The 24116-nt window shown below is 39.7% G+C and overlaps 3 protein-coding genes across 4 annotated transcripts; 2 read left to right on the top strand and 1 right to left on the bottom strand.

Moving 5' to 3' along the window:
* The first annotated feature begins 1414 nt into the window (after window positions 1–1414).
* On the top strand, window positions 1415–2305 carry LOC132260667 (uncharacterized). Its single transcript, XM_059758943.1, has 3 exons — window positions 1415–1432; window positions 1493–1566; window positions 2086–2305. Exons 1-3 carry the CDS (start codon window positions 1415–1417, stop codon window positions 2303–2305), a joined length of 312 nt encoding a protein of 103 aa, XP_059614926.1.
* A 2337-nt stretch (window positions 2306–4642) lies between these two features.
* Window positions 4643–7705, bottom strand: LOC132259384 (keratin-associated protein 19-2-like). The gene is made up of 5 exons (XM_059757004.1): window positions 7479–7705; window positions 6486–6588; window positions 6277–6433; window positions 5786–5943; window positions 4643–4948 (listed from the first exon to the last, which is right to left on the bottom strand). The coding sequence occupies exons 1-5, from the start codon at window positions 7500–7502 to the stop codon at window positions 4929–4931; spliced, it is 462 nt and encodes a 153-aa protein (XP_059612987.1). The 5' UTR covers window positions 7503–7705; the 3' UTR covers window positions 4643–4928.
* A 4602-nt stretch (window positions 7706–12307) lies between these two features.
* On the top strand, window positions 12308–17474 carry LOC132260345 (kinesin light chain). 2 transcript variants are annotated; one of them, XM_059758397.1, is made up of 5 exons: window positions 12308–12484; window positions 15265–15697; window positions 15842–16639; window positions 16713–16916; window positions 16982–17474. In XM_059758397.1, exons 1-5 carry the CDS (start codon window positions 12471–12473, stop codon window positions 17129–17131), a joined length of 1599 nt encoding a protein of 532 aa, XP_059614380.1. In that variant the 5' UTR covers window positions 12308–12470; the 3' UTR covers window positions 17132–17474. The 2 variants fall into 2 exon arrangements, with proteins under 2 accessions (XP_059614380.1, XP_059614379.1); XM_059758396.1 differs by lacking the exon at window positions 12308–12484 and adding an exon at window positions 13176–13402.
* Window positions 17475–24116: the final 6642 nt, after the last annotated feature.

The following is a 24116-nucleotide window of genomic DNA, read 5'->3' as shown; positions in this document are numbered from 1 at the left end:
AACGCCGGAGTTTTGCCCGTAAGAAGAAGAATGTTCTGGGCGATGTTTTTGTGGCCAACATTCATCTGCCCTGCTCACCGATGGTCACGGCCCATTGATGGACGACCAAAAAGAGATCGCGCGAGAGATGCTCAGACACGGCAAAAAGTAGACAGGTAACAGTTAAGAGTTTTGCGGATTTGCCTCCAACGGAGGATCACCTTTTTTTCTCTTGCCATTCAGTTGATCCTCCATCGTGGAGAAGAATGTCTTTTGTATTGTGGCGAAAAAAATAAGAGAATAATGAGCATTTTTATTCCCGCGAAATGATTATGCTGTCGAGAGTGCTTTTTTCCGGGCTGTCCTACACTTCAATTACTCAGCGCTGTGCCGCTGAATTGCGGAAGAATGCGATTTGAAGAAATATGCGTCGTACATTTGAGACGCATAATCTGCCAACCTGTCCTCAGAGTCATTAAACTCTTTCAATTTTGATACATGTCGTTTCGGGCAAATGCACGAAAACACACGCGAGAAGCTGAAGAATCACTTCTTCTTACGCTTCGCGTGCATTCTTTTCCTTCAAACTTAATCCCAAAATGCGAATCCTTGACAAATTTACAGTCTGCAATTTCCCAAATGAACCATGAACGATGAATTGTGTCCATTCAAAAGACCCACAAACACTTCCACCATAATCTTTCTTCGTCCAGAGGATGAATACCCCGCGCGATCATTAAGCTGCGCTTTCAAGCGACATCTTCGCAAATTTCCATACTTGAGCGCTCATCTCCATGTCTAATTTGAATTTTTGCGGAGAATCGAGCCAACAAAAGGCGGTGTTTAATTAATCATTTTTTGTATAGATTTTCTGTGAGAAAAATACCTTCAGAAATCAATAGAATGGGAGAAAGTGTTGGAAGTTTAGCGAATTACTTTGCACTGTGTGTGTGTGTGTGTGATTATTTTCCACTCGATTTGTCCCGCGAATATGCGCCCGGGTCGCGGAGTTTCACGGTGAGGGATGATTAATGTGTGATCAGAATCGACCCCCTTTAATTAGGCGATCTTGTGATTAATCACTGAATCTCCACGGGTGTTGTGCTGCTGCTGGTGATGGCGATCTTCCGCATTTGAGGAAAACTCTCTTCACTTTTCACGTGAGTCACACTGGGCTTCTCCTACTCGTGCGCCGGAGCAGAACGAAGAGCCAAAGACGATGATGGTCTCCGGGGAGGCCATGTGGTGGTGCACACACGATTGCCAGGCATCGCAAACTTGTTGATCATATTTAAGTCGTGCTCGCGTCTGAACCACTTCACACGCCATCCGCGCTCGCCAAAGTGAAAACACACTCTCGAGGTGTGAATGCGCTTCCTCAAGTGAAAGAAGACCGTTTTTTTTTTCTTGCTCTGGATTTATCCGCCACACGACAATGGCATCTGTCGGTGTTGTAAGTGAATTGTTCGTGATGCAATTGTGATTCTCGGCTAATCTGTGATCTGTCTTGTAGGTGTTTCTGTGCCTGGTGTTCCTCATCTCCATTATCACTGTTTCTTGTAGTCCATATCCTGGTGATCACGCCAAGTAAGTCCCCAAGATCGCTTATCGGGAAGTTGTGCGGCAAGAGCTGAGGAGAAAAAAAAGTAGAAAATTGTCAGTGAAATTGATCAATGCCAAGGAGATTAATTTGTCACTAATGTGATATGTGTGGCTTAAGCGCGTCTCTTTCCATTGCAACAAACTTACAATTATGAATATTATAATTTAATGATCGTCCGTGAGACTGAAGAATATCTTTGGTCAATTTCCAACTGAACTTTCACTTCTACTTTCATCCAACCCAACACAGAATGATCGCCTTTTTTCCCGTTCGCATTTCCATTGAACTTCAAATGATGTAAAAAGATCATTCAGAGATCAGCGATTTGATAATTTTACTGTGCATTCGCCACAAATTGGGCTCGTTAACCATTTATCAAACCTCATATCAGCAATGATCGCACGCGATCACACATGGCCAAAGTCGTTCACTGCAAGTGTTTGGCGCTTGCCTCAGAGATTTTATGACCACTTTCAAAAAATCCACCTATTTCTCTTCGGCAGAATCCGCATTCATGTCCCCGTGAAGCATCACACACACTTCATCACGAAGACGCTGGTGAAGAAGATTCTGGTGCCCGTGAAGGAGCCGAAGAAGCACCACAGCCACAGGCACTACCGTGACGATGATGAGGACGAGTGGCTGGATCGCGGCGATCGAGGATCGCGAGGAGGCTACCACTATCCCAGTCCAAAGAAGAAGAAGTTCCACCCCTTCATCTAAGCTGACACCCACCAAAAATCACCAGTATCATCCTCATTTGTTAGCATTGCATCACTGACGATAGTACCTGGTTTTGATCTTCTTCGTCTCTCATTTATCATCTTACAAAACGATCCTCGCATGATCATTTTCTCACTCACCAACAGACACACTCGTGTGTGAGTTTTATGTACTGTTTTATTGACAATAATAAAAATACCTTTCTTTATATATTTATAAACACGGAATTTTGGTGCTTTTGGGTCAAGTTCACCAAAGGTGGGCGGTAGAAATTTCAGGTGGAACCACAACTTGATCTCAATCACGCCAAAAAATTGTGTGCGATCGCACGAAACTCCCCAAGTTATGCAGAACAGCGTGATATTGATCTTCAGCATCATCTTACAATGTCTGGGAAACTTGATCTTCTGTTTGAGAGATATGAAAGAAAAAGTGTTAAGTATGCACATGAAAATACGGAAGCAATTAATGGGGAAACATGCAGTCTTCTTTGCAAAGATAAGCCAAATGCCCTCTAATACATCTCACTTCACTTACTTACTTACACTTGGAGTATATTAAGTGGGAGAGTAGAAAGTACAAACAAGTGTCCACTGTGAAGAGTAGATCAAAATAAATCCTAGGCGATATCATTTTATTGCGCGCTCGTAAATCAAATCACTTTCCTGCGTCTTCCGGAGACATCAAACCGGATTATTGAGTAATTAAGTTATCAAAATTTACGAGGTCCGTGTGCATTTTTTTCTTGTCAAATTGGGTGACAAAAAAACCAGATTGTTTGATAAGATTTATTCGCATAATAGTTGATTACTCAACTCCTCGGATTGCACTTTCAGTTGCTCAAAGTAGGTTCACTCGAGATATAGCATAATGGCACAAATTAGCTCGCTAATGTGCTTCCTGTATGTACTTTTATGTTGTATGCTTGAGCATCATCAGCGACATAAACATTAAATATGGATGAGCAGCAGGTTCCGCATTTCCTTGTGCGCCATTCAGGAGTGCTAAAACATCATAATATGATACGATAATATCTGATAGAGACCATAAAATCTAGTATGTTTTATTAAATAACATTGATCACAATGATTACATTGATATAAGAATACAATTTCTTCGAATTATAGTAAGTTACTTTCTGTATTTTGGGTGTTAACAAGTCGACTGAACTTGAAAAGAAGAAATATTTTGTGAAAATGAATCATTTGCACTGTTTAATCGGTTTAATCTTTAATCTGTTCTCAAAAACCGTTACTGTGGTTTCAAATATATATGAGAATATATCGATATATCGTTCACAAAAGCTTCCGATATTTTGAGGTGAATTGGGTGAATTTCTAATAAGACTGAAAGCTCTTTTCAACATACATTTTTCTCAGCATATTGGAGCTCTAATAGGAATTACAACGTTGCAAGATTATGTGAGTAATCTTGAGTTTATCTCCAGATTTACTATTTTTCTTATTTATTCGTCAAAATACTTACTTTGTTTAAATATTACTGCATCGCATCCCCATAAGAGAAGTCCTCAATAAATTCAGAAGCAATTTCATGTTTTCTGTCATCTTACAAGCTGAAAAACCGCGAAAAGACCCCAATATTTTTGTCAACATAATGTAGTTTCACGTGGATGTTTATGTCTGGACAACAAAAGTGGAAACAATTGCACAGATAAAAGTTCCAAATGGGGCCAAAAGAGCTCAGTGTTAATTACAAACTTGCATCATCAACCGTACAAATCGAGCAGCTGAGCAGTTAATCAGCGAAGGAGAAAATGACACTGTGACAAGAGTTACAAGGATGAAGCTGTTGGAAATCACTTGAGCAAGGACAAATCGGAAAGTGATATGAATGACTTAGTAGATGGCAGAAGTTTTTCAGGAAGCTCTCGTGGAAATATGTAAAAGAGCAATTTCTATTCTTTTCGTGTATTGTCTCGTGTCTTCCGCAATCTTTGGTGAATTGCCCAAAGCAGCAGAGCGTGATTTGTTTCATCGCGCGATAAGATTTGAGGTCTCCAAACATTTTTTTGCCTTCGCAGATTTCAAGTGCAAAAGACTTCCACTCATTTCATTAATTTCTTAATTACTCATCATAATGATTTTATCAAGAGTGTGAAAAGTTTTGTATATGAAGATCGAATTCAAATTGTAGGCAAAGTTTCTTGACCTCAGAATTTCCTGGTAAAAATAGTCAATTCTTGGTGATTTTTCTTTTTATTTATAATCGTAATATTGCCACAACAATAAAACAACTTTAATTCAATGCCAATCCAATTCCTTCCTCGTCCATTTGAGAAAAAAGAAGCGAAATTGAATAAAAGATGACATTTTTTGGTATTAGTTCTTCAATTTTATTTCAATCTACCTCCTACTTTTTGCTGACAGTCGCAAGAAAAACTGTTGAGAATACTTTTAATCGGTGTTTCTGAGGATATGACATCATTCACTGCTGAAGATTGACCAAAAAGGTGATTTTCCGCTGTTGGAAAATTTGCTGCTCTTCTCTGGGGACTTTCCTTGGATATACGAATGCGTCGCAAATTTACAAAACACTTTTTTTTTTTGCAAAATTGGTGATAAGTCAGGCTGTTAATTTTCACTCAGAGGAATCATTCTCGTGTTTAGTAATAGTATCCACCACCTAGAAGACAAAAAAAAAACAACATATCATGCATGAGTGCTTCTTCTACCATCCAAAGACCGCAAACTCTGCTTCTGGTTCAGCCCAGAAGATGTGGAGAAAAAAGACAGATAATGCTTAGGAGCTACGAGATATTAAGTGGTGGTATTGAAGAGAGGAAAAATTGCAGATATATTTTCCCATTGTGTTCTGTGAGAGGTTATCTATGAATTGAGAGGAAAAAATACGCCAGAGTAGTGTCAAGGTGATGCTGTATGGGAAGAAAATTCATTGAAAACTAATAAGTGATCTATTCATTTTTCTACAGTTTTAGCAACATTTGCATTGCGTGTGTTTTTCGTGTCGTGTTACCCAAACATGTAAAATATTACCTGCAAGTTCAGTGTTCCTCCAGTTATCATTTTGTCAATTTTTTGTGTGTCTTGTAAATGCGTTCGTTTTCATGGGAGATCCTCTTGTATCTGGGCATAGTGTTCTGTCCACTTCTTTTATTACATATATTACAAAGTCATAATATTTGATAAATAAGCACAGAAACCGAATGTATCACTTTTTGGGCAAAAAAGATAGAGAGAAACGACAGCGCAGAAACAGAAAGTCAAATATGGGATTGTCAAAGGTGGGAACTGAAAACCCGGGGGAAATACCTCAATATTGAGTGAGAATTTCTTGCCTAATTGAAGGCACCTCTTAAGCCAATCACGGATGTGGGATTCGCGTAGGGATTTCGGTACAAGCCCGCATTGTTTGTGCCCTGTTGGTAGCCATAGCCAACATTTCTGTTCCCACTATAGTCGTTAGAATTGTAGCCGTAATAACTCGACAGGCCGCCATTACCTCCATATCCGCCATAACCGCCGCCATATCCGCCATATCCGGTTCCATATCCTCCGTAGCCTCCGTATCCGCCCAGGTAGTTGGTTCCGTAGCCGCTCTGCGGGTAGTATCCGCCGTAAGTCGAGCCGTATCCGGACTGAGGGTAGTATCCGCCATACCTGTGAAGTTCAAAGGGTGTTTTTCATCGATATTGATTTGCTGACATGTGTGAAATGTCTCAAAATCAATGAAACAGTGAGAGAAATGGCAAGAGGAATCTGAGTTCAGGGTTCAATCAGAGCTGAGTGCTTTTAATTCAATCATTTCGAGGCCTCAAAGGAGTAATTGGAGACTTTACATCTCACAAATCTGGACAAAAGGATCTTCTTCGCCTTGTTTTCTTATATTTTCTCACACTTTACCCCCAAAATTCTCCACTGTTTCAGAAGATTGTTGAGGAAAGAAGTCATGGAATAAATGGGAGAGTGTTAAAAGGATAGCTATCTTCATACCCGCCATAGCCGCCATATCCTGTGTTGTAGCCAGGTCTATTCCAGCCACCATAGCCGCCGTAGTTGCCATAGCCTCCATATCCTCCATAGCCGCCACCGTAGCCGCCGTAAGAGGGGTAGTAAGATCTCCTTCCTGCCCAGCTTCCTAAGTCAAAGACTGAAAGGACAGAGATAAGGAATTGTGCACAGTCGTGAAGGATAAAGCGTACTTTGACCGCTTTCCGCTGGCTTCAGATCCTCGGTCTTGGCGCTGATCTTCGTCTCTCCAGGGGTCGATTCGGCGGCAACCGCGAAAATGAACACGACAAGGAGCTGCAATTAATTGGCAAAATTCTATTTGGTTACGGAATTTCCAATACTCTTATTATACTTTCAAACATCGACCTTTGTTTACTCAAACTACAAAGTAAATGACTTCATTTTCCTGACCGCAAATATTTACTCAACGCTTCTTAATACATTTAATTATGATTGTTAGCTAAAGGAAGGTCAGTTCTGGAGGATCAGCGGAAAAGTGTTGCAATAATGTCGATCGTTAATATTTTACTGAACGCTTTGGGTGTAAAATTAAATGATTTAGCACTGATTTAACAAGATAATTGTGAAGATATTGAAATTGCTAGTAAGACAGAATCACCAACTTTTTGCCACACCCACAATTTCTTATCCCACGGTTTCAGTCTAATCTTTGCCACGTTCCTTCACCCTTTCTTTGTAGGCTCTGAGTCCCTAATCAAGCGGAAAATTCTCCGCATCTGAGAATTGAAGTGATTTCTGTGGTCGATTTAATGGGGAGGTGCTGAATGCTGATTTTCCACTGAGATATTGTTAAATTGACTTTGGAAATTGATTATGAATTCAAGATCAAAGTAAACACACAATGCTCTTTTCCTTAATCAGATTTTCAAGCATTTCGGTTCGTATCTAATTTCTCATCTTGCCGCTTAAATTTGATTATGCTTCAAGGACCAGAATCATAATTTTCCCACAACAGATCATCACAGAGGGATTCAATTGAATTATTCTTTTGTGTTTCACTCGATAAATTTTGGCTTTTTTGGGTGAAATCGACACTTTTTACATTTGTGCTTTTTTCTTCAGTGGACAATTGCAGATAATCTGAATGTAACATCCGAGTGTTAATTGTGGTAAAGGGGATATTTGAAGAGAATAAAACTAAACATCCGACAATTATTACTCACACAGAGAACTTTAGTATTCAACATCTTGGATGGGCAACTTTGAGGTCTTTCTCGGGCGGAAATGACGAATAAATCACTGAGAGTGAAACAAAAGGCACTCGCGATGGAATGGCAAAAGTGTGTTACAATGTCACTAATTTTAATAAGAAGAATAATTTTTCTTTTTCCCAAAGTCCACACGAGAGATTTTGCACTTGGAGTTGCTTGCTTGAGAGCCACGGAACGAATACGACAAATTCTCGGGGCGACTGGCGAATTTATATAGGCGGGCGCGCGATACTGGTGCTTGTTTGCTAATTTCCACTGAAAAGCCCATAAGTCGCACGATATCTGCCCAGCGCTGCTCTTTTGTATGGGAAGCCAGAGGTGGTGGAAGTTACTCTTGTACAATTCAATGATTGTACGAGTGATTTTTTGCCCCACACAGCGCTTTTCGCGGTTTTCTGGTGACGGCATCTTCTCACAAACACTCCTTGGCGCGCAGCGGGAAAAGTCCAGCGCTCAATGGTCGCACTTATTTCGATGATTTTTGGCCATTTCCATACACTCTGAAGCACTCTGCCAAATTTTGCAACAACTCAGCCGTGCTCTCAGTCGTCCAACAGGTGTCTTTGTCACCCACCGATAATCGAAGTCAAAGAGACGTTGCAGAATTCACCAGTCGCGAGAGTTGGAGCGAAAGAAATTCACACATTTCTCGCGCGCTCCTGATTTTAGTTTTCAACGCACTTCAAGGTGGGCTGGAAGGGTGTGTGATCCCAAAATCATTGCTCATCTAACCATCTATTGACAAATGCCTTGTTCAAACACCAAAATCGATCTCTTCGCATATATATCTTCGCACGCACTGGTGTATATAAACACCGACAGCTTATGTAATGTTGACATAACATGGAAATAAGTAACGAATTTAATGTAATTCATGTGCAGAGTTTTTTCTCTCTGTGCAAAGTGGTAAAACGCGGACTGATAACAATGGGAAACTTGTCAATATATGATCCATGGGAGGCTCACAATTCCCATTCATGTCCACTGATCATGGAGAGAACACAGAGCAGCATGAAAGAATGGGGCGATTGAGATGTTTCTTTGCCAAGACAACTCTATTTATCCATGAAGGTTCGCTTCAAAAGGGTTCCACGAAGGTGATGTTTTGCCAAATTGTCCATGCATTCAACCTTGAGAAGATTATTTCATTAACTTCTGAGACAAATTGATAAGAAATTAAATATAAAGAAAGCTCTGATTTTCTTGGTTGTTGTATAAAAATTGCCTGCAAAATGTCTTTTTTTTTAGAAAGGAAATTCAATACTTTTGCCCCATTTTCGCAAAGTCAATTATTCCCACGTGGATTTATGATAATAAATCTTAAGCTACATAGATTCAGTAAGATTCTACAGATTGTTATCATTTTAATTGAGTGTTGGAATGATTTGCCACGCCCATTAATAAATTGCAATTCCAGAGTTTCATTTTCATTGCATTTTCCAGCGTTCAGTAAAAGGAGTAAAAGTGGATATTTACCATGAAATTGGATATAATAAAATACAGATCAAAGCACTTGTTGGTATTGGAGTGAGAAGTGAATTTTGGGTAAATTATTTAAATACATATTTCATACTTCATAGCATCTTTGGAGACAACCTGGGATAATAAATAAAAAATCGTGTGTTTTTCCTGGAAGAATAGAAGGTCTTGTTCTCCATCAATTTTCAATTTTCGACTGTGTCATCGCGTGTCTCTCACATTTTAGCACATTTTACATTTACAAGAAAAGAAATTGATTTGTTGTCACACCGAATGAAATCACTGAACTTGGCAGCATCTCTAAACATTCCTTAAGAATATTTCAACGGTTATAATATCTAAGATTTTCGCACACAATGAGAATTCTTCACTTTGCCACTGAGATAAAATCACACTTGACATATCTCAGAGTAAAACCTTATGTGAAAAAAAATGAAATTGGTGTCGTTGACTGAATTGTAGGTGTTTCATTGTCAATTTCAACAGCACAATTTTCGCTTTTTAATTGCAATCTCGTCGCCTTTTGCTTTTCACAAGAACTTCTCTGTCGCCCAACTCTCTTTGCCAGAGACCTGCAAATTCGCAATTTCAATTGGGATTCAATTAGAAACTTTCTGACTTGCGCGCGCGCACACATTCTGGCATCCAAATCTCCAGACATGCAAATAACAATGATGCAAGTGATCAAAGGAAAATGTATTTGCCATTGTTTCTGCGTTTCTTGCCATGTAAATTCTCGAGTTGAACGCCATGTAATTAAGAGGCGTAGGAAAAATATTCTGCTCGTGTCACTGCGTTGCGATATTTTGCAAAATTAATCATTATGAAAATTTCTCAGCTCAGCAAAAAAATATCTAGATCAAGGGGAAGATAGTACGGCTGGAATCTGTACACCACTTCCTGACGCTTCCACAATTTGCATGAAAAAGTTCTTAATACTTTCCAGGACTTCAGACTGCCTTTATTGCTTAAAACAAGACTAAAATCAACTTCTAACTGGAATCTAACCAAAATCTAACTGAAATCTAACTAAAATCTAACCAAAATCTAACTAAAATCTAACTGACAACTATAAAACTCACGTTTTCATACAATATTTTATGATTTTCTTCCTCTAAATCAACAATTGCAACAGTAAATTTAGAAAAATTGTGAGGTTATGTTTGATTTTAACAATTTTACTAATAAAGCAAAAAAACTTTAAATTTAGGCACTTTTATTACTGCTTTAAGACGTCATTGAGTCTTAAATCAGTCACATAACCTAGAAATAATTGACTAAATAAAGACTGGGAGAGAAAATTAATTTCTAAGAGAAAATAATCAAAGCTGTGAACCAAATATTGCATAAATTGAAGCACTTTCACTTCCTAAAACATCTCCTGATCTGTACATCACTTCTAAGCGTGTTTTCTCCCCCTTGATCTTGAGTGCAAGCGATTGAGGCAGTCAAAGTTTATTCAAAAACTTTCATTGTGATTACAAGAGTTCCCTAATCAGTTCCAGCCATCGTGCAATTACAAGAAATACGCTGAAATCTTGAAGAAATCTGTCTCAGTGCGCGGAGGTCACGTTATGGCTCCCATATTCTAATTGTCGAAATGAATTCAGCGCGAACTTAAGACATCGTCATGAAGTGATCACAATAAAACCATGTTAATGGGTATTTTAGCCAAAAACGCCTCACGTAGTGATGCAATCGCAGATTTGGGGTCATTACCAAAGTCTTTCGGCGGATAAATTCATCTCAGCTGGGCATTTATGGTCTCTACCTGGGCGATTCACTCCTAGATAAACCCCCTTAACATCTCAGCAAGTCTGCCGAAAGAGCGCATTCTTGCCGCGTCACTGCATACAAATGGATTATTTAAAGTGTCTCTCAGCGATGTTATGTGGAAAGCCAGAGTCTTGGCGTGAGTCATCTTCAGGTGAAATAGATTTCACTCTCCACGAGACAAGCGACCTTGACACTCATAGTAAAGTTCTAAATTACACCCAATAATTACACGCAGTGATACAATTCTCTACAACACATGTCACATTTGCTCTCGTTCTTCCATGACAACTTCGCACAAGTTGATGTGTTCTTCCGCCATGGCAAAAATCCTCCCAGTTTCGTATGCGCATTAAAATTAAATCGCCAATCGCGGCGCATTTCAATGCACAACCAATATTATGGCTTAGATAAATCATGCTTGTCCAGCCGCCTTTCATGCTATGCAGTTCATGGCTTCTTCGCACAAACTTCTTGGCTTCCACAATTGACGCGATGCTTATCAGAAAATTAAATAGTATCGCCTTCAATCCTTGAGTGTGTCAAATGCAGAGAGAATTATTTGTTCAAAATCACACCCCAGAATCGCAATATAAAAACAATTTATTTGGACTCTTTCATTAATTCCCATTTTGTTGTATATAGTTTGTATGGCAAAAAGGTCCGATAAATCACACATTTCATGCGTAAATTGCAGGTGTTAACAAAGATCTTCAAGCATGAAGTTCTCGCCTTCTGTATTATTGTAATAATTATTATTATTGTAAGGCAATCTTTGCAACTTTAACACTATTTTGACCTTTTTCTGCTCACACTTTTTCTTATAATTAATTAGTCTCAAAGCTTTTGATATCTCATTTTTTGAATTTCCGCCTGTTTTCCTCACAAATTTGCCATTGGCAATGAAGCTTCTGAAGCTTCTGAATCACTCAAGTGCGTTTTCAGTGATGCTTCACTGCGATAACGCGTGAATGTTTTTGTGAATGGAAAAAGGGATGAGATAAAGTTTCGAATCTCGGATTGAATGGAATTTGCGGAGTGTAGAATAAATGTAAATTGCACTGTAAAATATTCTTAGAAATTCATGGACAAATTTCAGTAAGAGGCGGAAAAGCTTTTATTGTTCTATCGAGGAAAAGGAACTACTTTATGATGTCCACAGAGGTGTAAAAGTGTCTCACAAACTCTTTAGCATTGAAACACTAAAAAATAATATTAAAAAATTGACTTGATTGCAGAATAAATGTAAGATTAATTATTTTGACAGTTTTTCAGACGAAAATTTCAACTGTCACAATTTGGAATGTAATGAGAATATTCGAAAGTAGATAAATTAATATTATTCTCACGCCTCGAGGGTTTTTTACTAATAAGAAATTACATTTTTTAATATTAAAAGCATTGAAGAAATTACAAAATTCAGCAAAATTCTCAGTAAAAGAGCTTTGAATATTTGAGAACAGTTCCGAGTGGTGAATTTCTCTGCTCTTCCGAAAACATTTCCGGAGACTTTGACGTGCGCTCACAGCGCTCCCACTGGTCAAATAAGTGAACCTATTGGATTGTTAGTGTAGGAAATTTGCAGTTTTCAGTCTATTTCGCTAAGAAAATTGTTAATTCTGTGGTGAATATCAATGTAAAGTCTGCTGCTCACCCTCCCAACACCCAGTGACACCCAATAATCGGATTCTGATGAGTGATAAGAGGTGAGAAAGGGAGATTTCCTGTGTCCGTGTGCAGGGAATGTCATTCAACTCTGGCCGTGGGGCCCCAAATGACTGTCCGCAACTTTCTATTTGAGATTCTGTCTCGCTGTTTCACCTTCGCTGCACCGCGATGGAGGAAAAATGTGCCGTGGCGTGAGTGCGGGAAGAGGGAAAAAGAGCATGGAATTCATGGCGGTGTGCTTCCGATCCGCGGACAGACGTCGTCGCGATGGATATTTGTCCGCTGGGGCCGCGATTGTGACGCGCTTCTGATTGTCACGCTTGTCACTGGTGTTTATTTGCTGAGTGCGGATCGCAAGGCCGCGAGCGTGATTAGCATTGGGATTAGCATACTAAGATTGTGGGGGTGTTTTCTCTGTGGAGGATGATTTCCCGCTGAGCCTTCTCTGAAATTGAGGGCGATTTGGAAGTTCTCTCATTCATCAATCAGACCACAAATCTGCGATCTAGAAGTGAGAGATTCGCGAGTCTCGCGAGATTATTCAGTGCTGAACAAGACCGACTTTCCGTGGCAAGAAAAACCGATGTTTTCCTCACCTTGCCCACCATCTCTCAAGTGGCGATAAGAGGCGCAAGCGTGGAGATGAGAATCCACACCGCACAGCATGCAAAAATAGCCACTATACATAAACATATCGATTGACTTCCAGTCGCAAGATAGTTTCGCGTCTCAGTGTGTCAGAGTCTCCTAAGACATTTTGGGTGAGTCATCTGACTCCAATTTGTCAAGTCCGTTCGCGTCGATCCATCCTTCAGTGCTTCTCTGGAGCTCCAGAGAGTGGTGAAAAGTGCGCGTCTCACCGCGTGGCGGAGGAATCTTTTGCTGAATTGCAAGGGAGACAATAATTGTCCAGCCGAGAAGATGTTTCTGTCATCGGCAATAAATCAATATCGAATGTGAGTTTTTTGTGGTGGAGAAAAATCTGCCAAACTTGCGGTGAAACGCAAATTAATTGGACTGTGAAAAAATCCCATACGGTTCAATTCAAGTGTGAATATATCGCCATACAATTCTCTCTCTCAACAAACGCAGATTGGGAAGGAAATCAGTGGCTTTTAGAATTGCTCCGGAAGTGACACACAATGTCTTTTTGAAAACTCTGGGATTTTGGCATTTTCTGCCACTTTATTAGAGGTTTTTGATTTTGAGTGCGGATAAATATTTTGAGAGAGAAGCTCAATTACCAAACAAATTCTCTCTTCTCTCTCTCTCTCGGTTTTTGCTCTGGGAAATCAACACTGTGAAATGGTTTAATGTGGCAATAGGATAGTTTTTATCGCTGAGACATCAGCGAGATTCTGTTGAGATCGTACATATGTTACGTGTACACTCGTTCCCTGTTTATTTGTAAGCTCTAATAGTTGGAAAGAAGAAACGAAAATCTAATTTGTGGTCTTCAAGGATTTCCTAGCAGGTGTTATTGCTGATGTTTCACCGCAAACAGACGAAAAATCGCTCTTTTTGGAGTGATATAAACACAATTCGACGAGTGAATTGAAAACTATAAAGCCAAAATCGCAATTTAGCGTTAACAAAGCTGCGAAATAAGCGAAATTATCGTCAAAACCCTCAAAATGCCTTCAAATCATCTGTTAAAGTGCAAATATTGCTCTGTATTTATTATTTTGTAGATATTTTAATTGATTTTATTGGTATTTATTGGGATTTGTGACTGAAATATGGCAAAATTGATAGAAAATCTCAAAATATTACTTTCCAAAGTCGATTTTTAATACTCTTCGAGCCGATTTTATCCAAACATGTTTTAAAAATCAATTTTTCATCAAAGTTTTCAAAAGAAAGAATTAAAAGATATGAGAAATATTCATTTAAAGTTTTTAATTTAAAATTAAACAATAAATATTCGACTTTTCATTCGTAAAACATGACTTTTTTTCATTTGTGCTTTTAAAATAAATAATAATTTTTATTATTGTCTCATAAAATGCAAATTTCAATATTTTTGTACAAGAAGAACAAATAAATAAGCTCTTTAATATCAATTTCGATTTTCCCATCGAAATATGCCCTAAAAATGGTCTAATTTTGCATTTTAGTTACATTTTTGAGAACATCAAGCTCAACTGGGCAAAAATTGATGAATCACTTGCTTAATTTGTCTTGCAATCCAGCATGATTATCATTATTTTCGCATTATTCTTCAAAAATGGTAGACAAAAACAAGGGCAGAGTCAATGTTGTGTCTTTCAAAGTGACTTCAAAATTGCCCACTTTTATCTAAGAGAAGAAGAAAAATGTACCTGAGTAGATTGTGAGCTCGAGGAATGAATATTTGAGCTGTAAATTCGTTAACATGATGATTAATCTGACAAAGTTGATGTATTTTTAGCCATGACTGATGAGTTGATTGGCGCCGGCATGCGTTTTAATATTCCACTGTATCGGATGGGAATCGGAGGATGGAGAGAAGAAGAGCACTTCTCTTGAGAAGCAACACACCACATAATTATGTTAAGTGCATGCGCCGCGAGTATTTGAGCTTTTTAATATCGTCTTCGCGTGACATCTTCTGTAGACGCATCGACGTCACGGCGAGTGCTGCAGAGAAGAGAGAGAGAGAGAGAGAAACATATAGAAGTCCACTTCCTCGTTGAAAAGTGGTCACATTGGGTGTCTTAATGAGGAGCACAACACACACTCCCTGCGCTTTTTTATTAATTAATCAGGGGAGAGAATAATAAAATGTTTATTAGAATTGACTAAGAGGAATTTTCTCGCTCTTCTTTCTCTCTTGCAGTCGTAAAATTGAGAGTATTGGCAAAATGACGCAGATGACACAGGAGGAGATCGTGGCCAATACGAAGACGGTGCTGCAGGGACTCGAGGCGCTTCGTGTGGAGCACGTGTCCCTGATGGCGGGTCTGCTGGAGGCGCGCCACGACACAGAGAAGTCGGACATTGTCCAGAAGAACATTGACAGCATTGAGCTGGGTCTGGGCGAGGCGCAGGTGATGCTGGCTCTGGTGTCGCATCTGCAGAATGTCGAGGCGGAGAAGCAGAAGTTGCGCACTCAAGTGCGACGTCTGTGTCAGGAGAATGCCTGGCTGAGGGATGAGTTGGCCAACACACAGCAGAAGCTGCAGGCGTCGGAGCAAACGGTGGCTCAGCTGGAGGAGGAGAAGAAGCATTTGGAGTTTATCAATTCCATTCGCAAATACGACGAGAATCAGGTGCGATGTTTGCTTTCTATTGACTCCTCTTTGTTGAGAAGCCTTTGACAATGCGTTGGGGGAGATTTTGGATCTCTTTCCATTTATTTGCAACAGCTGATCGGGAAAAGACAGCGAATTTTATGCTGTGGTTCTTTCTTGCAGGAACAAGAGGAGGGCGGCGACAAGCCGAGGGCTGATCCAGTCGTTGAACTGTTTCCTGAGGATGAGCCTGAGGAGCGCCACAACATGTCACCGACGCCTCCCAGTCAATTTGCCAATCAGGCGAATGCCGGCTATGAAATTCCCGCTCGTCTGCGAACACTCCACAATCTCGTGATTCAGTATGCTTCGCAGGGGCGCTACGAGGTGGCGGTGCCGCTGTGCAAGCAAGCGCTTGAGGATTTGGAGAAGACAAGTGGTCACGATCATCCGGACGTGGCCACGATGCTGAACATCCTGGCGCTGGTGTATCGTGATCAGAACAAGTACAAGGAGGCCGCCAATCTCCTGAATGATGCCTTGACTATTCGCGAGAAGACTCTGGGGGAGAATCATCCGGCCGTTGCGGCCACACTCAACAATTTGGCAGTTCTTTATGGCAAGCGTGGCAAGTACAAGGATGCTGAGCCGCTTTGCAAAAGGGCGCTGGAAATTCGCGAGAAGGTCCTGGGCACGGATCATCCGGATGTGGCGAAGCAGCTGAACAATTTGGCGCTGCTGTGTCAGAATCAGAGCAAGTATGAGGAGGTGGAGCTCTACTATCAGCGCGCGCTGGAGATTTATGAGAGCAAACTCGGTCCCGATGATCCAAATGTGGCCAAGACGAAGAACAACTTGGCCAGCTGCTTCCTGAAGCAGGGCAAGTACAAGGAGGCCGAAGTGCTCTACAAGCAGGTCCTCACGAGGGCTCACGAGAGGGAGTTTGGGACCATTGATGGTGATAACAAGCCAATTTGGCAGGTGAGTTGAGGAGGTTTTCGATTGCTGTGGGAAGTGCTTGGAAATAATGGGTGAAAACTGCGCTGCTTTCCAGGTGGCTGAGGAGCGCGAGGAGAACAAACTGAAAAACCGCGAAAATACGCCGTACGGCGAGTACGGGGGGTGGCACAAAGCGGCCAAAGTGGATTCACCGACTGTGACGACGACACTGAAGAATCTCGGGGCGCTGTATCGTCGCCAAGGGAAGTACGAGGCGGCGGAGACGCTCGAGGATTGCGCTCTGCGGAGCAAGAAGGAGGTGAGAAACGACGACATTTCTCAAATTTAATGGCATTCAATTCACGTTTTGTGCTCAAATTCCAGGCGCTGGATCTCGTGAAGCAGGTGAAAGTGGCGCAAATCCTGGGCAGTGACGACAAGAGGCGATCGAAAAAGGGCCCGTCGGGCAGTGAATCCGTGGAGAGCGTGTCCCTGGAGAGGGAGGACAGTGCTAAAAGATTGTCGCGACCTTAACACTCGAGTTATGGCGGCTGAGAGTTCTCTTTATTATTATTTAAAAATCTATATTTTAATAATTCAATAATATATATAAAGAAAGGGAGGAAAGAAATAAGATAACAGCGAAGATTTATATACAGTAAGTTTCATCTCCTACAATATTAAAAAGAAAGAAAGAAGCAAAAAACACCCCGTCAAGATGACTTTTTTACGTTGCAATTCCTGTTTTTTATATTTATTACAAAAGCCCCAGTGGAAGAGTTTCCTGAATAGATGAAATATTTGCGAGATATGATTAAAAAGTAATATTATATTGTAATTTGCAGTAGTGATGGAGAATTATACTGTTACGAAATGTCTCTGAATTTGATCATCTTGTCTCCTTGGACTTCCTCCAGTCTGAGATCCCAGTGAAAACAGTCCTATAGGAATCGTGCAGGATTCCTGTCGGATCTTCCGAAAATCCACTGGACGAATGGCGGAATTATAGAGGAAAATCGCGTTGAAATTCCAGCAATGGCCAAAAGGACCTTAAACGGTGGATTTTTGGTGGATTTTCCTGCAGGAATCTTGCCAGAACTTCCACCGAAATTCCTGCAAGGACGAAAAGGACCGTAAATGGCGGATTTGTGGTGGAATCTTACAAGACGCTTCCGGCATTTGTACGGCCTTTGAAGTGAAGGAATTTGAATTTGGGTTTCTTGAAGGAATCTTGCAAGATTCGTCCACCGATTCTTAGAGGAATCCCGCAGTAATTGTCAGATGGTGGATTTGACGGTGGATTTCTTGCACGAATCCAGCAAAGCATAATTTGGGCTCTGGAGCAACATGATGGAAAAGCGGTGGAAAAACGGCGGATTGGTTTTTACTGGGATGATGTTTGTGGCATGTCTGGAATATTTGCAGGAGTGTTTTTAGCATTTTGGGTGTAAAAAATATGCGCCAAGGTTTGAGGAAAGTTCAACCCTTTTTTCCCCCTTCGCTTTTGTTGTCTTTTCTGCATTCGCGGAATTGTTTTCAACTTGTGTTTTACATTTAAAGTTTCTGGAAATGCAAATCATGTAATTTGTCTTACAGAAATTGTAGATTGAGTGAACTTTTAATTTAGCAGAATATCAAATTGCGTTGTCCTTCGCTTTTCTCTGTTCCTTGAGTGGAAATTCGATGCTTAATTCAAATTCAATTTGATATAAGATATTTTGTGTATTCATCGTAACATTTCATGAACACGCCAAATAATGTGAAATTTCTTCAAGACTAGAGAAATTATATGCAGGAAAGTCTTAAGTCTCTTAAGTCAACTGTAATTTGATAACTTGTTTCACTTCGAGAAACATGATTTTAACTATAATATGATATTGATTTCATTTCTGCAGAAAACGGGGAACTTTAGCAGGTGAGTTTTTCAAAAGCTTCTCAAGAAAATCCGCAATATTTATTCATTTCCAAAGACAAGTTTTCAAAGAAATCGTCCATAATAAATACGGATTCTTCTGAAGAATTGAAGAGAAATATTTCAAATTTCGCACGTGGCACTTGTCGTTATTGTTTTGTACAATGCCTCTTGACGGAAAGTTCTTTGGTAGACAGAAACATCAATATTTGATACTCCTTTTCGTCCTTTCTGTGAAATTCCATTGATTTTCCCGCACACCCAGAGCAAGTGTTTTCATAAGCCCTTTTCTGCAAGGAAGTTCACATTTTCTTTAAAATAATCACACTTCGAGGAATTTATTATTATTTTCCTTGCTCTGGAAGAAAAACAGGGCATATTTTCTCTAATATTTTCACTTTCTATCAAGGCGTTTGCATTGAGAGTTTTCTTATAATTCCGGTACATTTTGAAACGCGGATAATAAAGGACAATGTGCGGGAGGTTCTTTATTACGTCGTACAACAGAAGACTTCCCCGGGAAATTCTTTTGCTCAAAGTTATTCACTCTCTAAATCATTCCTTTCTTAGTTATTTCTGGAAAATACCTCACATAATTTTTACTTCCGCCGAATCCTCAGCTGAATTACTTTCCCAGTACATTTTCCCTCATTTTCCCCCCATATATAAGCATTATGTGTACACCCATACGTCTTAGGTCTAAAGCTCTCTTTCTCTCTGCTCTGATTTTTATGTTCATTTGATTTTCCGCAAATGCTTCTCGAAATGGACAGGAATTTGATCGGCTATTTGAAGGTTTTTCTGGTGAGGGGAAAAACCTTCACTCCCTGCTATCTAAATCCGATTACGAATAGCACGATTTTTGTGACGAGGAAATTCTTCAGATGTCTCTCGTCTTGACCCAAGGGGAAAGTCGCTAGTCGCTTTTTGAGGAATCTTAATGAACTCAATCAAATATTTAAATAATGATTTTTTACATTGTATGGAAAAAAAATCGGAATTTGAGTAGAAATATACAAAAAAAAATCAATATTTTCTTATTAAAATTCCTGCAAAACACAGACAATTTAAATATATTTAAATACTTGAATCACGATACGACTGACTGGCTCGCGCGTTTCTCCGCGTCACCCTCAGTGCTGCCTCTACCGTCAAATAATGCTAACAGCGAGGATCTCGTCAGGAGGAGAAGACCGCCATGACAGTGGCATTCCCGCCACAAGTTCTCCAGGAATACCAATTGGTCAGGGCTTGGTGTTTTGCCAACTATATTTCAACTTTAAAGGCATGCAGAATTTTCGATTGTATTTCGTCAACTGATCTTAATCATCCTTTTAAGTGTTGAATTCCAGTTTGTGGCAAATTTTGTGACTTATCTCTGTTTTTCTGACGTTTTATTACTCTTTAATATATGCAACACCTAAATATAATCAAAAAATTATTTTATATGTTGAATTGATATGTTTAATAGATTATTTTTGGGCGTTAAAAACCCCCAAATTAATCCATTGTTAAAATTGTGGTAATAATTGGTTTGGGAAATACAATTGGAATTTCTGCATGCCTTTAAACTGCTGCCCTCTAGTGGCAATATGTGGAGAAAATAATGAAAATTTAAATAAAAATCACAAAGTGGTCTGAAATCACGAGTGATTTTCCTCTTGTCTTGACCATTCACAAAAGACATTTTTCCGTGAACTCCAGACGAATGAATATGAAATGGAACATATATAATAATAATTAAAGTATGCCAATAAAATACATTCGAGCGAGCATTCAGAAGTCCATTCGGAGAAATTGCGAACATTGCGGAGAGTGAATTTGCCGTCTTTATTGAAATATCCCAACTCCTCCTTCGCCCCCGCTTTGAATCTGCGGACGGCATTCTCTGTGGGATTCAATCTTTCTCGAGCACCCTCGAAAGACACACTGGTCATTGCCTCATATTCTGCGTCACCTTCGCCCAAGTGCTTGCGGAATCAACAGTTTCTCTTCAGGCCATCCCTCAATCTATTCCCAGAATCCATTCACATGCGCGCCCAGAAGAGTGCTAATGTGTCAAGGGGCAATTGAAGGAAATCGCTTTCATCAATTGTAACTGGAGTCTTCCCAGGGCTGAAGTTCTAATTACGGATTCTAATTAAAATTCAACGATTTATGGCAGTCAATTTGATGCTTATTGAGAGAGAAAAAAGACACTCTCAAATTTAATTACATATGATTGAGTCATTTGAAACGCACAAAACGACATTTCTTTTGAAGGGTGAGAAAAATCTTTAAGGGGAAAAATGCTACAATTTTACTGTTGGAATCATTGAAGAAGTGTTCATGCGGATATTGGAAATAGTTTTCTCTCCATGAGCAAAATAACTATATTGTATAACAATGTGTTAATGTTTCCTAATGATGGAGAATTTTCACTCCACTTCCTCTCACTCTCTACTTAATGAAAACTTCTCCCAGATGACAATTTAATATTCCCTTGTCATCGTATAGTTGGCAGGAGACAAAGAGGGATATTATAAGCATCTTACCACAATACTTGTCGCACTGAAACACACTATGCTCTCAATAATCATATTTCTGTGCGAGACCAGAGCAACTTCCAATAACCTGACACTCTGCAAATGTGGGCGAAAGTGCTCCTACATTCTCATGAACATGATATAAATCTAATTAAATGCCAAATGAAACCCTAATTCTCAGTCGTTCCGCAGAAATCACACAGAATTTCCCTGAACATCCTAAAGTTTGCTCCTCACACACAAACACAACACAGCGTCATGCAAGTGAATCTATTTTTAAAAAGAAGCAGAAAGCAGCAGAATAAATATTTTACCGAAGACCTTCTCTAAAAACGTAAGGCGCACACCTTTGTTCATTGATAAATCAAGCAAAATGCGCAAATCCACCGATTACATGCTCTGGAAACATTGGCAAATATTTGTCCGTGATACGGAATGTCTCGCGAGATAATTTGCATTTTATATTTAAAAAGAAGAATTCCATCGTGAGGTGATGCTAAAACTGCACATTTTCTCCAGTTCTCTTCCTTTTCTGGTTCCAAGAGGTAGATATTATGGTCGGAAGTGGTGTACAGCTTGAAAGAAAGTGTTTGGGAAATGAAAGTGGCAAAATATATAAAATATAAGCATTGCAAAAGCTTCCATTGCAACAAATTGAGGCATTTTCTAAATTATTTTGCCTAGAAAAATCAATTTAAGCGCATTTTTAGGTTATGTGATTGATTTAAAACAGAATCTGGTAATAAAATAACCCTGAAAATCATCTAATTTGGGTTGAGGCTGGCAATTTTTACCCTTTTCTTGGTAGAATTGAGAATTTGCGATCAAAAAAACTTCAGATTAGTTAGAAAACAGCCCAAAAGGCAACCATAACCTCAAAATTGTGTAAGAGAATTCTAATTCTTTAGTTATTTTTGCGGTTTGTGCTCTAAAATTGCAAATTGAACCTTATTTTTGAATGAAAACAATGTGATATTTGCCACATTTACTCATTTGTAAGCTTAAATCATATTTTTAGGCAAAATTCATAACCTCACAATTTATTCAGATTTTTTTAAAAGCATTTTCTGAAGACTAAACTAGAAAATCATTTTAAGAGGTTTAAACTTCTTGAGACAAAAAAACTTAGATTAGATTGTGATAAGAAGTGTTGTAAATTCTGCAGAGGAATTGCGGAAGTGTTTGGAAGTGGTGTACACTGTTTAGTCGTATTGTCTTCCCATTGTCTGCTTCCAATCTGTGAGAGAATTTGAATATTCTGGTAAAATCTATGGAAATAATGATGTGAAATAATGAAGATAGCTCAACAATTTCATGGAAAACAATATTCAAATGTTTTGTTGAATTAGGATGAATTGAGAGTCCAAAAATATCACCCCAAACTCTCTTCCTAATTTCCCCAAAAGATGTCTTCATTACTAAAGCTGCTGTAAAGTTCTAAAGCTCCATTGATATATGAACCACGAATAGTGTCAACTTTCGACTCTCCAAGTGACGCTGTAATTGCATAAAATGTGAGTAAAGCAGCGAAAACACAGATGAATTACTCGGAAAAGGCGACTTCCACCAGCGGAGAGAGTCATGCATACTAAAGCTCTTATTAATACTAATGGCTATGAGAACCTTAAGGCGTCCATTTTCATTTGCTCAGCTGTCGCGTGAGCTTTTGCGCGACGCCCAGAGGGATAATTGATGCACTCTCGCTCACCCCAATGAAAGGGTGAATTTTAATTTTCCCTTCTGGACGATCGCGGCATGAATGGGCTTTCCTGATGACCCCCGCGTGGTGGACAACTGCGTCGATGGTATCGCATTAACGGAATAACGCATGTTCCGGAGCTTCTCGACTGTGTGCGAGAGAGATTTTGGGCCAGGCGGCGGTGGAAAAACTTTGGCGCGCTTCACAGTTTTCCTCGCCAGTTCCTCCCGAGCGGTCGGATTCTGGGGATTGCGGTCCCATTTGTCGATTACTCCCGGCGCACTTTTCAGGCGCCCATCGAAGTCTCTTCTTCAGTGGCAGTGGAAAATTAGTGAGCGACCGCGTAAAAGAGCCAGACGTGAGGCGAATTTTTATCAGTCAATTAGTCGACTTGAGTGATTACATCCACGCAAAAAAAGGCAGTGAGTGAAAATTAAGGCAAAAGAAAAGTTGTTCACGGTGACTGAAGAGGAAGGAAGAATCCTTGGCTGATGTATATAATTTCTTCGTGTATCTCCTGAGGAAACTTTTTCTGTTTTTTTTTGATAAATCTCTCCACATTTCCACGGTATGATTCAGAGCTTTTCGCCAATTGAACATTTATTCCCCCTGCGGAATTTGGCCAACAGTCGAAGTGAAAGTGAAAGCCCAACTTAAGAATGATGCTCTAATGAAGTGAAAATTCACAAAGCAAAAGGCCCTGCTGTGGGTCAAACGATAAAGCGAGTTTTCACCAATGAAATGCTAATTGAGTGAAAAACTGTGGTGAAAACTCGACTGTCGACAAAGGCGAGTGTCTTTTGTGGTGGCAAAAATTCAATTTGCAACTTGAGCATTTGGCTGTGAATTTGAGCGCCAGCATAAAAGCGTCGATGCTGCTGTGTTGTTTGTGAGGAAAATACTGGTCACGATTATGCTAAAAAATTCAAACTTAGTTTCTCAGTGGCATTACCATTGAAAATCGATTCAAAATAGGGAATCCATTAAAGGATTTGCCGTACGCGTTCCTCCAACTGTTTACTATGCATATTCACGCACATCATTTAATCTGTTTTTAAAATATCCTTCCAAATACAATCCCCATTTATTTTTAGATTTCACACTTTGGTCGTACAGTTGGTTCATTTAACGCCATGACGAGCGTTGTCACATCTATTGATTGCTGTCTTTGAAAAGAGAGAAAAAAGCTCTCTCTCAAGTAGCCAAAAAATTAAATCGAGGACGTATTTTTCCCCATCGATTAAAGGTTGATTGAAAGACGGGAAAAAAACACAAGAGCGTCTGTGTATGACAAGTTTTCGATTAGAAGTGAGATTTTATTTCAATCCCCAACATCTGGATTCGAGCGCGATGTTTACCCCAAAACGCCTCTGAACAATCCGA

This window comes from Phlebotomus argentipes, unplaced genomic scaffold (assembly GCF_947086385.1).
Source record: "Phlebotomus argentipes unplaced genomic scaffold, Phlebotomus argentipes genome assembly scaffold_18, whole genome shotgun sequence".
NCBI classification, from domain to species: domain Eukaryota; kingdom Metazoa; phylum Arthropoda; class Insecta; order Diptera; family Psychodidae; genus Phlebotomus; species Phlebotomus argentipes.
The sequence above is the reverse complement of the archived record's forward strand: the minus strand, read 5'-3'. Positions and strand labels throughout refer to the sequence as shown.

What these genes read in the sequence shown, in the direction of transcription:
- LOC132260345 (XM_059758396.1), top strand. Translation starts at nt 13,368, where the DNA reads ATGTTTCTGTCATCGGCAATAAATCAATATCGAAT. An exon ending in GCAAATACGACGAGAATCAG is followed by an intron (nt 15,698 to 15,841) that starts GTGCGATGTTTG and finishes TCTTTCTTGCAG; the next exon opens with GAACAAGAGGAGGGCGGCGA. An exon ending in ATAACAAGCCAATTTGGCAG is followed by an intron (nt 16,640 to 16,712) that starts GTGAGTTGAGGA and finishes GCTGCTTTCCAG; the next exon opens with GTGGCTGAGGAGCGCGAGGA.
- LOC132260667 (XM_059758943.1), top strand. An exon ending in TATCCTGGTGATCACGCCAA is followed by an intron (nt 1,567 to 2,085) that starts GTAAGTCCCCAA and finishes TCTCTTCGGCAG; the next exon opens with AATCCGCATTCATGTCCCCG.
- LOC132259384 (XM_059757004.1), bottom strand. Translation starts at nt 7,502, where the DNA reads ATGTTGAATACTAAAGTTCTCTGT. An exon ending in TGAATACTAAAGTTCTCTGT is followed by an intron (nt 6,589 to 7,478) that starts GTGAGTAATAAT and finishes AATTAATTGCAG; the next exon opens with CTCCTTGTCGTGTTCATTTT. An exon ending in GCCAGCGGAAAGCGGTCAAA is followed by an intron (nt 6,434 to 6,485) that starts GTACGCTTTATC and finishes CTGTCCTTTCAG; the next exon opens with TCTTTGACTTAGGAAGCTGG.